The following is a 12,232-nucleotide window of genomic DNA, read 5'->3' as shown; positions in this document are numbered from 1 at the left end:
AGGGAGAGTGTATGTTTGTGTGTGTGTGAGAGAGAGAGTATGTGTGTGTGAGAGAGAGAGAGGGAGAGAGAAAGTGTGTGAGAGAGTGAGAGTGTATGTGTGTGTGAGAGAGAGAGGGAGAGTGTGTGTGAGAGAAAGTATGTGTGAGAGAGAGTGAGTGTATGTGTGTGTGGGAGAGAGTGTGAGAGGGAGAGAGCGTGTATGTGTGTGTGGGAGAGAGTGTGTGTGTGAGAAAGAGAGGGAGAGAGAGTATGTGTGTGTGTGTGTGTGACAGACAGACAGACAGAGAGAGAGAGATTTATGTGGGAGACTGCGTGCGTTTGAACATGAGGCTTAGTCTCCAAATGGGCTTGGCCATCTTCAAATGCATGTGATATTCATTCATCACAAAATGTAATAAGGACGTATCTGTTGAATCCTTCACCCCAAGAAAACCTTCCAGGCTATTATTTGAACCGAGGCTAAAATTATCCATTTATTTCAAGGTAATCCGAGTTTTGAAACTCGACCTGTCGAAGCATTGTTGCCAAAAAACCACTGGAGAGGTTTTACAACTTCCAAGCGTAAAAAATATTTATTACAACCGAAAGAAGAAAAAAAAAAAGGATCATAGGAACAGAGACTGGAGAAAGGATGGACCTTCTCATGAACCTGAGAACTAACGCAGAACAAATGGAAACATCTTGGCTTTGGAAGTGAAGAGTCTGTAAAGACACTGCACAGGCACACCTGGAGCCCAGATATGTATTGGTGCCACGATAAATAAAACATTATTCCTTATTCTTTCCTTTTTCTCTCTCTCCATCTCTCCCTCATGTTCCTCTGGCTCTCTCCGGCCTAAAAATAACTCCCCCCTGCATCTGGGTTCATTTTTCCGAGTTTTCTCTTCCTCCGACACTGTCCCCTCTCCCTTTCGTCGACAGTACAATTCAACAGTTTCTAATCATTGTATCAGATTAGTGCCTTGGATCCTCTCCAGGAAAGCCGATCCGGGCCCAGATAAGTGCTGTTGGGCATTTAACACTGACGAATGTAGGAATTAAAAGGCCAAATGGTACAAAGTGCTGGACTTTCCAACCTATAACAAAATAGCCAGGAGGGCATCAGTAGGGCCGCTTGTGTGTGTGTGTATATGTGTGTGAATGAGTTTGTGTGGGTGTGTGCGAGTGAGTGAGTGTGTGTGAGTGTGCATGTGTGAGTGTGTGTATGTGTGTGTGAGCGAGTGAGTGAGTCTGTGTGTATGTATGTGTGTGTGCGAGTGAGTGTGTGTGTGTGTGTACATGTGTGAGTGTGCATGTGTGTGTGTGTCTGTGTGTATTTGTCAGCGTGACGAATGGAGGGACGGCGGTCTCTGTTGTGTATCTGTGTCCGTGACGGCGGTCTCTGTTGTGTATCTGTGTCCGTGACGGCCTCAGTGGAGGTGTTTTAGCCTTATGCTGCTGGAGAGCACAAGCTAATTAAGGCGGCAGTTAACCCAATTAACTGGGCCACAACTCGGCTTGAACTGCGCACCGGAGCGCAGAAGGTCTTTTAATGGGAACCTTTGTTCTTCGGCCCTTTTGTATGCGGGTTTGTTAAGCTGCGGCTGAAAAAAGGGGATGTTTTTTCACGGTGAGCGGGACAAACAGCAGATGTCCGCGCGAACAGGAGGTCGCGGGAGAGCTCGCTTCGGCGACAGTTGGGCCGTGGAGCGGCACGACTGGCCTGGGCCCTCTCTCCGGCGATCAGTTATTCAGACGGTGTAGCCAGCGCGTCTGCCTCTCAATTCGGCCGTATTTTCCGTCGGCGGTGAAGGATGTTCCCGAGGTCGGCTGTTAGCGACGAGGCGTCTCGACGACTGTAGATCAGGGGCGTTGTAAAAGGGGTCACCCGCGGCGACAGCGCTGCCTGCCATCCATATTCACTCCCGGGGCTCCTTCCAATCACTTATTTTTCACCTCCTGTCTCCTTCTCCTCGCTCCCGACCCGGAAGATGATTGAGATCCGCCGTCTTTAAGGGCATTCCGACCCGTTAAAATTTTATTTCTCGGAGCGAGAAGTAAAATAAATTTAGGAGGCTCCCAAATGTTTCTTTGAGCAAGGAAACGTAAGCGCATCCTTTTCTGGGATGTGTAAGGTATAGATGATTGACCTGTGGATCCCCATCTGCCATTCATACGCCACACCTGTAACTGACACGGCGTTGAACTGACGTTTGAAGGAGCCAGGACAATTGCCTAATTCAAGTTTTCTCAGTTTCTCTGTCTTTACTTCCTTTTCTTTCCTCTTATCCTAGCCTCCCTCGATGGGTGGAGCTAGGAAAAGGAAAAGGAGCAATGAAAGGAGATACGTGAAAAAATAAGCAATTGAAAAATCATAGCATACGCTCTGCCAAGTAAGTCAGGACCTTGGCATGTAGGCTCCCAGCTCGTTGGCACACGCTAAGGAATCGCTTCGACACCTGCGTTACCTGTGCGCCAGTGTAACGCGATACATCAAAGACTTTGTGACGACTTCACAGGGCGCAGAGATACGGCAAGATAAAATCCGAAGCCGCAGTATCTGCAGCAATTTTGTGTTATGAGGAGCCAAATGGAACCGTCTGGAGTATAGGGTTACTTTCAGAAAGATGGCACCGTGTCAACGAGAGAGGAGGAGGAGGAGGAGGAGGAGGAAAGAAAAAAAAAACGAAAAAGAAAACGGAGAGCGAACTCCGTCCGTGATTGTTTTGAGGTTGCGTTACTCCGTCATTGTTTGCTCATGGGAGATGCTGGAAACAATGGGGCTCATTCTTAGTGTACTCCATGGGGACGGAAAGCCTTCGCTTTAATTTAATGGGTTTGATTTTCCACTGCATAGAAGCTGCCCATCCTCCTCATTACCAAGCACCGGGCAGTCTGCCTTTCATTCACATTGTTTCTGGTAAATCTCTTCGTCTGTTTCCTCTCCTTTCAGTCTTGTCTTCCCTTTTGCGTTGGAAAAACCGGTTATGTTTTGTTTGTTTGTTGAGGCAACATAGACTGAATTAAACTTTGCTCCAGGTTTCATGTGAAGTTCTCCTGGGTGCTCTGCAGAACTGCCTCTGCTCACGATGTGCTGTGGGTGGTTTGCTAAAATCCCAATTACGCATACGGATGGGAAAAGGTTCGCCTGCCAACGTCTGCTGCTTCTCCCTCGTGGAGTTAAGACTTCCAACGAGGATAATCAGGAACAGAGATGTGGATAAGGGCAGGAGGGATCGAGCAGCACTCCCGTTATTATTAATGGAAGTCAATGTCGATTTAGAAAAACACAGGGAAATTAAGCCACAATTGGCATTGTGCGTTTCTCCCTAAACTTCGACTGAACCTCCATCCCGCCGTTCCCCTTCCAATGCAGTTACACCCTTCAAAAGCATGTTTAGGATATCCCCCCGCCGTTTTTCAACGAGAAAACCTGTGTGAAATTAATATGACAGAAAAAAGGACTACCAGCCCTAACAAAACACAGGCGCACACGCACACACACATATACACACGCACACTCTGACGAAAATGTGACGTGAAAGCGCAGCCTACACAAAATATGTCGCTCGCCCCGAGTTTCTCTGCGATTTTTCGCCCCGGCGACAACTTCAAAGCGAGGCAGGAAAAACCGGGCGAAATGCGGCCCAAATATCAGGCGGCGGAGATTTGATTGGGCCCCGCAATGATGCTCATTATTTGGGCTTGCCTCTGGCTCCTGTCCCCGTGGTAGTGACTGAGCGCAGTCTCGCAGCTCAGAGCCGCCTAATCTAATGGTGTAACAATCGAGGCTCAGCCCAGGCTCATATGAGGAGGGCTAATGCAATCTGCGAGAGCCCCTGGAATCAGGGAGTAATTAGATTGCCCTGTTCCCGATGCACATCGCACCGACTCATTCCCTCAAATGGAGCTGTGCTGGAATGGGGCAGGTTAACCCGCTCCTCGCCGCCAACAGCCCATCGCCCCCCCCCCCCCCCGCCCCCCCAAGTCCCCAGAGGTTCACGAAGAGAGCGAAGGGAATCAAGGGAACAAATATTTCATGAAAATTAAATATTCATCAAAAAAAAGATTTGCTCCCTGCCACACAGAGAACTCTAAATAGACGCCTGATTTTTCCTGCAGGAGTTCTGCATTCCGCCCGGCACTTCATCATTTTTTGAAGAGAAGAAAATCATTGTGTTTTGCACTTTGCGAGATTTATATTCACATCCATTTCAAAAGCCTCTAAATTGTAGTTTTGGGAACAGCGTTTTATCTTTGTCTGGATTACCCCGGTGATTACAGTATTCGGTTATGTATGAAAGAATGATCTGAACTGGTGGGGAGAAATGTATATATAACTGCTATATTTGTGCATCCAAAACTGATCCAGAGTGCTTCCTTATGTTGGCAAAAATATGTATATATATATATATATATATTTTGTATTATAATAATATTTTAACAATGCATATCTTCAGGTAAGGTGTTAAATATAATAATGGTTAACCATGAATGTATGGCACATTAACTTATTAACAGAAGGTCCTCAAAGGGATAATTTTCTTTCTGGGATTATTGAAAATATCATTTCAGTTTTTGGGGGTTGATTGGGCCCAGACAGGTTTTATGTGCAAAGAAGGATATTTTAGGTATTTACAGAAGCTGCTTGGTATTAGGGCATTAATGGGCCATTGAAAATAGTTGCATCCAGACAAAGATTCAAAATTATTCTTTGAAGCTAAAAATGTGTACACCCTCTGCAGGCATGAAATCACAGTGGAAACAGTTTTGCAGTTACTTGACGTGTGCTTCCTTGCTTTAGTCCGTGAACCTTCAACGCCCTTATACCAGCCATTGTTCAGCCAGCAGGTTGTCCAAAACGCCTGTAAAATACTCTAAATTATTCATCTCACACAAACTCTGCCTGGGCCAATCAAAAACATACACTAAAAACTCCATAGTGAACAATCCCTTTTATGTTTTTGCCCCTGCCCCGAGTCTGTTCAAAATGATCATCGTTAGATTCCAGTGTCTAATTTAAACAGCCGAAGGGGGTTGTGAGAACTTTGAGCGTCCTTAGATGCCTGTTATACCGCTGATGTTCAGCAGGGGGTGCACAATGTCTCAAAAATACAGTTCAGCGTGAGATGCTCAAAGGTAAGTTGATGTCACACGCTGAAGCTTGAGAGGCTTTTTGTGACAAGCCTATTAAAGTGAATAATTTTCTCTTCCTCTCTCTTTTGTCTCTCGTTCTCACTCACGCATACACGCACGCACGCACGCACGCACGCACATGCAGGGACACACATACATGTACACGTGTGTGTGTGTGTGTATGGTGTCTGTGTATGTGCATGCAAGTTGGATTACACTTTTAAAAAGCTGAAAATCAATTGAATACATGTGTCTAGGCACAGAGTGAGAGTTGTAGATATATAATACAGAACTGCTGACAAGGTGACATCAGTGAAAACATTTAAACAAAAGGACACTGATTATGAGCTTAAATGAATCTCTATAACTGCTCACAAATTTAGACCGGTGACTTCGGCAAAAGAATAAAGACAAATAAGAAGGTGAAGATTCATTTGAACTGATGAAATAATTACTACCTTCTTAATCCATCCTTAAGTGCTGTAAAGGCTTCAATTATGCTAAATGATGGGGAAACAGATGAAATTAATTATGATTGCTTGCAGTTTGTGACCCATGCAGAATTAAAAAGCATGGGGAATTGTTTGTTAGCACACTTTGTGACATGCTGGTTTGTCTGTAGCCCGCCATAATTAACTATGATATGCATTTAATCCACAAAGGTCTTAACTCGGCGAATAAATATTTGTGTGTGTGGGCGTGTCTATTACCTTGTTATCTTGCCATTATCAGAGTTAGAAAAAAATGCTTTGAAGTTGTTCTCACTGGAGTAACGCTATATGTTATTTTTTTTTTGGATGAAATTGATAGCAGACACTCTGTCTCTTTATTCATGGTGGCCGTTTCCCCCCCAGACAGGGGTGCCAACATACGGATGAAGTTTACACCTAAGTGCCTCATCGGCGGACATGACCCCTAGCGCTGACCACGCTAACGCGGAGGCTAACCGCCCCGCATCCAACTGGAATGTGAACACCGGGGCATGGTTAGCATCAGCCGCACTCACACGCTAACAGGAAACACCCGCCCGTCGGTTCCTCTGGTCGCAGTTCGCCTTTAAGTTCTAATGCGAAGACGCAACGCTAAAAGCGACGGGGTCAAGACCGCATTCGATTCTTTCTCCGTGTGACCGAGATCAAAGCCGGTCGGAGCGCAACAGGGCCGCGCGACGAAGAAGACCCGGAGGAAGAACAATGGCGGATCGACAACTGAAGAGGTTGACCTGGAAGAAGAAAAAAGAAAAAACGACCGAGACTTTGCCCCCGCAAGCCCTCTGAGAACTGTCCGCGTGACAACTTTGAGAGATATACCTCTCATAACGTGTTTTTACTCTCCCCCACGGACCCTTACCCCTCTGCCGCAATCCCTCTCGCCACACGACCAAACAATGACAATCTTTTGTCTCGGGCCTTTATTGAAAAGGTATGTGCGCTCCCTCCTGTATTGTTTTACACACGCCGCAGTTGCTGGCGTGTGTTGGATCATTTCGTAAGAAGAACCAGATGTGGCCTCCTGCCTTTCCTCTACCCACATCTCGCGCCAGAACTATTTACATTTTTGGCTTTACTGGTGCTGGGAAACTGACCCATTAAGAAGTCTGCTTTTTATTACCGTTGTTTACAAGTGTCGTACCGACGCTGAGACACACCGCTCGGAGGGCAGGAATAATGTTGATATGACTACGCGACTGACGGTGAAGTGGCGTTATTGTCGATGACTGTCAATTTTAGGAAGAAAGGGGAAATGAGATTCGAGACGTTATGTCTCAAAACAACCAGGAGCTGGTCGGAGCGTCGCTGGCTCTGAGGCTTGTTAAAGTGCAACCCTGCGTGGAGAGGGAAGTCCCGCGTGCGCCTACAGTAAGCGTGGGTGTCACCCTGCGGTCGATGATTCCGCTTTAACGACGAACTTAAAGGCGTCTGATGTGGACGGAGTAGCATATTTTCCACTTTGTGCATAAAAACATCAATAGCCATAATAATAGATGTGGCAAATTTGCGGATCAATTTTTTAAAATGTAACGGTGGATCATAAAACTATGCACCAATCGCTCAAAGTAGTTGATCAATGTTATCGTCCTTTCGCTGCGGAGGACGACTGGAAAAGAATAACAAATGAAATGACATCAGCAAAAGAGCCAAAGGCGCTCCCACTGCTAGCCTTGTAGACTTGCAATACCAGTTACAAAAACTGGGTTCCAATCAATGGCTCACTTGCTTAGTAAATAAAATAAATGATTCAGCGAGGTACCACATTATCTGAGGTTAATTTACCAATACGGGCCACGGAGACCTCTACTGGCACGCAGCGAAACTGAGAAACCCCTTTAAAAACCTGATTACCCTTTTTTTTCTGATTTCAAGCACAGAACATTTAACTTGTTAATGTGTCGAGCAAAACGAGTTGCTTGAGAGTTGGGAGTTTGGAGGGGGGGGGGGGTGGGTGGGTGTACTTTGGGGAATAGTTTACACTGGGAACAGAGAAGGTTCTAGAACCTGTTTAGTAGAGCATAAGGGGGCTATTATTGGCACTACCTGCCCTCCACAAACAGGTGGCGTTGCAGGGATTTGAAGGTGTGGTGGTCTTGCCAGGCCCTTGCAGAGTTTTTTTTTTTTTTTTTTTTCAGAGTAGGGCCCCAGGGCAGAATAGTGCAAGAGCCCCTCATTGGAAAATAATTTACAAAGTCGCTGCCCCCATAGCTCAGGTAACCCCAGAACTGATGTAATTAGTCTCGTAAAGCCTCGGGGGCAAGGGGAGAAATACGACCTCCAACACAGATGCCTGCCTCTCTGCCTTCTGTTTTCTGCGGCCGACCCGCAGCAAGCCTCAAGACGCGCGGCTACCTCCGGCAGCAACGCCGCCATTATCCGCCCGACCCCACCCCCCCGTGGCACACACTGCTCACTCTTCACTCATACAGACCCCCGGGGGGGGTCGGGGGAGAGAGTTCCCCTCATGAGAGCGTGAGGCTACTCTGCGTGCGGCGGCCTTTGGAACGCCTGTCACGAAATGGAGGATGCGTGCTCGCCGGGGCTCGACACCCGGAGCGCCGACGCCCGGAGGCGGAAGCGTGACTCGACAGCGCTTGCCCCACGGCACTCTGGGAAGCGTTAATATCACCGCGCTCTGTCTGTCCTTGATGGGGGAAATAGCCAGTTGAAAAAGTTTTTTAAGTCTGTCATAATTTCAGAGGTATTTACAATATTTATTCACTGTGACTCTATGAGAAGCCGCATGAGCTGCAGTGTCTCTCATTTGCTGAGTCACTCGTGGGAATGAGGCTCCCTCAGGACTGAACAGCAGTACCTCGTTTTACCACTAGATGGCAAATAGTTTTAACAAAGTATTAGCTATTCCCGATCAGTTGCTGTTGTCCAGGCTCTGTATATATCAGCAAAAATATTACGCTCCTATTTTCTCCAACTTCCTACCCATGGGTGCGGTTGTCGAATGATTTTTCACCCCCACATGTTAGTCGTGTACATTTGCTTGTTTCCCCTTTTTTTGTGGCAAAGCAACCTGTCTGCGAAATAATCATTCCTATAGGCCTGGCCACATTGCTTGTACCAGACTGCGCAATGGCCCATGCATTTATGCATGAAAGCCTCTGAAAGTTTAATAAGTGTGCGCCATTAATCTATGTGCCATCTTTTAAAAGTGGGAATTAAAGTTTCATTTGTGTTTTCCTTTCCCTCCCCGCCCCCCCCCCCCCCCCTCCCCCCCCTCTCTCTCTGCCCCCTGCCCCTGCGCACCGCCCGCTACGCCGGTCGCTTAAATATTTATCAGCGCTGAATCACACATCATGGACCGCTCAGTCTGGCCGCCCTCAGCACATCTGTGTTCGCTCTCCGGGCCCTTGCTGAGGGAGGCGAGCGGAGGACGACGCGGGGTTCAGGAGGGCCAGATCCCGTTACGAGGGAAAAAACAGCCCTGGGGGATTACGCATCTGTGAGATACATGCCTAATAAAAACACTATCTCACTATTATCAGTTTGAGTCCAGAATTTGACATGCCCCCCCCCCCCCCCCCCAAAAAAATAAAATAATCACCTTTATGGGATTCAAAGAGTATTGTTTTTTTGTTTTCATCAATCATCAACATTTCGGCATATAACCAAACTCAAAAGCCCAAATAATATTTCTGCCTCACTGACCACAAAGCAATGTGGGTATACAACCAATCATGAGGAATTCAGGCCCAGTCTCTATTCAAATTGTGATGAATATTGTACAATCTACATGCAAGCATAAATCTTTGTGTTGCTTCATAGGCTATCACATCCCATATATGATATAGCTGTTTTTAGATTGCCTGTATTTACATTTTATGAACAGAAATTTTATGGGCATCATCCTTTCAATCGGTTTTTTTCTTCTCCCTGTTACAAACATCCCGAAAACGTGAGCTATCACTTGAGAGTTTTCAGAATGGACCGAAGCATCCACGCACATATTTGAGCCAGTGACAATGACAAAAGTTTTCTACAAAGACGAAAACGGTTCGCGACGAAAGCCCACAACGCCCGTGTGGCAACGAACGCACAAGAAGTGAAGACCGAAGAAGTCCCCAAGATTTCAAAAGGCGTGTAGAGAGAGAGAGAGAGATACTCCAGGGCCCTCGCTCGCAGCCCCGCCCTATCCACCGGAGCGCAGGCTGTGAATGGGAGGCGGCGCAGCCAGGGGGAGTGAGCCGTGTGGTGAAAGAGAGGAGAGAGGGCGCGCGAGAGAAAACCACCGTGTCTCAAAAAAAAAAAAAAAAATCATGTCAGCTCCATTGGGCTGTACACCACACACAGGGATGAACGAGGAGCAACACTAGGCATGGAACGAAATTGCCTCCTTCTCAGCGGCAGCAGCGAAAGACGTCGAAACAGGAGCAACTTTGCAATTGATGCGGTATCTCCTTGCCACGCCGTGCTCTTTTAACTGCACGGAGAGGACGCGGCGAACGCAAAAACTTAAAAAAATTGGCAACTTTTTTCTTAAGAATAGCGACGAAGGGACGCGACATACTGAAGAAGGAAAAAGGAGATTGATGTTTGAATTACTCTCGCAATGTGACTGTGGCAGTGTGAGAAGCCGGACATTTGCAAACCAATGATTTCCATAGGATTGGATGTTGTCTTGCTGCGGAAATACTGTAACGCTGTTTTGAGTTTCAGCTAATAGAACAAGAAAGGAAAACGAGGATCAAATCTGTATCAAAGCAGCCGTGTGTCTGAAATAGACCCATGGCATTCTGAACCGGTCGCACACAAAATAAAAACTCGCTATGTGTTTAAATGTATGGGCACACTATTGTAATTTCAAAATATTCTTGCTCCCAGTTTGAATACAAGCAACTGAATTGATGGATGTTAGCATATGCTGCTGAAGACGAAAGTTTTAGCAAGTTAAGCGGATGGGGGATGGATTTAAAAGGCAAACCGTTCCATCTTTCTACTGAGTGAATTTGAAAAAGGACTTGACAGACGGCTTGTGGTGATTTGCGGGCATGGCTTTATCAATCATTTTATTCTCGCAGAATGGATTTTAATGGATATTGGAACGGCTCACCCTGCAACAGTAGAAGAGTAGCGCGCTAGATTTGTTTGAATGAACGCGGATTGTTGTTTACTTATATGAAGTAGCCTACTGGCGTAACCTTGAAAACTTCGGTCCAGTGACACATCTGGATTCCAAAGGAGTGGACTGCAATTTGCTGCCTTTTTTTCATCTGCAAATAATCATGACCATTTGAGAAAAGGAGAAATCTAAATATAAAACAGTATCGATAATATTTAAAACGGACCTGTTTAAATACTAGACACTGACTCTCCCTTTAGGTTATCATGGACAAGAACTACATTGCTTACCAAATGGAGTTGTCACTTTTGGTGGTAGCCCTCATATCTTGGGTCTCGGTGTGGGCGGACGATAGCAAGGTGATTTCAGACAGATATGCAGTCTACTGGAACAGCACAAATCCCAGGTAAGGATACAAAAAAACTCCTTTTCAAAATGTAAACACACACACAAGCACTATGTAGGCCTAACCTACGATATTAATGTTTGTTAATTAGTGTAGACCACAAAATATAAGGTAAATAACGGAATCTTCAATCCTGCCATTTGAAAAGGATGCCTTCAGCTATATTTCATCAAGACGTCTGGACGTTAGCGTGATTTAAAAAAATCTATGAAGCTAGAAAATGAGTATCGTTATAGCTCATTTACTTCATACAGACGCTGGTATATAAAAGTATTTGCAATGGCACGTTCACATTGCAAAGTTCTTTAGAAACTTCTTAAGGAACTTCCATAAATTCAGTCGCATGGGATGATTTGCACCATGACCTATTTATCCATTTATTTATTTATTTATTTAATTATTTGTGATGAATTCCTAGGCCACCATTTGTTACCAATTAAACTGCCACTCTTTCCTTTGTGGCCCTTAATCCCACATTCCCACTGAAAGTTAACTGTATGTGCCCCAAGTATAGGACTTCTATATCGGGATTTATTTGTGTAATTCTCCGTCAATGTTGTGAGTTCACGGGTCTGACATGCCTCCTCTGACGCTAGGACTTTATTTCCCTTCACAAACATTTATTTAAATATTCACAGCGTTTCATGCCACGTCCAATTAATAGGAATCAATCCCTATTTCTGACCGCCAGTGGAATCGCACATTATATTATCAGCATCATGTCAGGAGTATAGGCTACAGTTCGCCAGTGACATTGACTGTCCCCCCTTGTTCTTGCTAACCGATGGCCGCATGGTGGTTGTGGTAATATTGACTACAACGGAACCGGTTACTTTTATGAGTACACCAAATGCAGTAACGTTAAATGCTTTTACACAGAAAACATAGGCCCTACTTCAAAATAGGCGAATGCTTCCTAGTCTGTTAGAAGCAGTCGGGCAATCTGGTGTGCCTATTAGAGCGCTTCTATGAAAGTTATCTTGTTCGGTAGGTAAGCGTTATGGCAAGTGAGACCCCCGAATAAAATGGCTTATCACACACTAAGTCATACATTGCTCATGGTTGTTTACACAGTGAATTACACAAAAACGTAATCAGTATTTTAAATTATGCAAATTCAGCAACAGGAATTTGACCTTTTGTT

At 45.6% G+C, this 12,232-nt stretch overlaps 1 protein-coding gene across 1 annotated transcript in view; it reads left to right on the top strand.

Moving 5' to 3' along the window:
* Positions 1-9,891: 9,891 nt before the first annotated feature.
* efna2a (ephrin-A2a) overlaps positions 9,892-12,232 on the top strand; it is a 130,402-nt gene continuing 128,061 nt past the window's right edge. The window contains exon 1 of the mRNA XM_061240454.1: positions 9,892-11,088. Within this exon, the coding sequence (XP_061096438.1) occupies positions 10,949-11,088 (140 nt within the window). The 5' untranslated portion in view covers positions 9,892-10,948. The remainder of the gene's footprint in view (positions 11,089-12,232) is intronic.

This window comes from Conger conger, chromosome 4, assembly GCF_963514075.1.
Source record: "Conger conger chromosome 4, fConCon1.1, whole genome shotgun sequence".
NCBI classification, from domain to species: Eukaryota; Metazoa; Chordata; class Actinopteri; order Anguilliformes; family Congridae; genus Conger; species Conger conger.
This window is presented reverse-complemented; position numbering and strand designations above follow the sequence as displayed.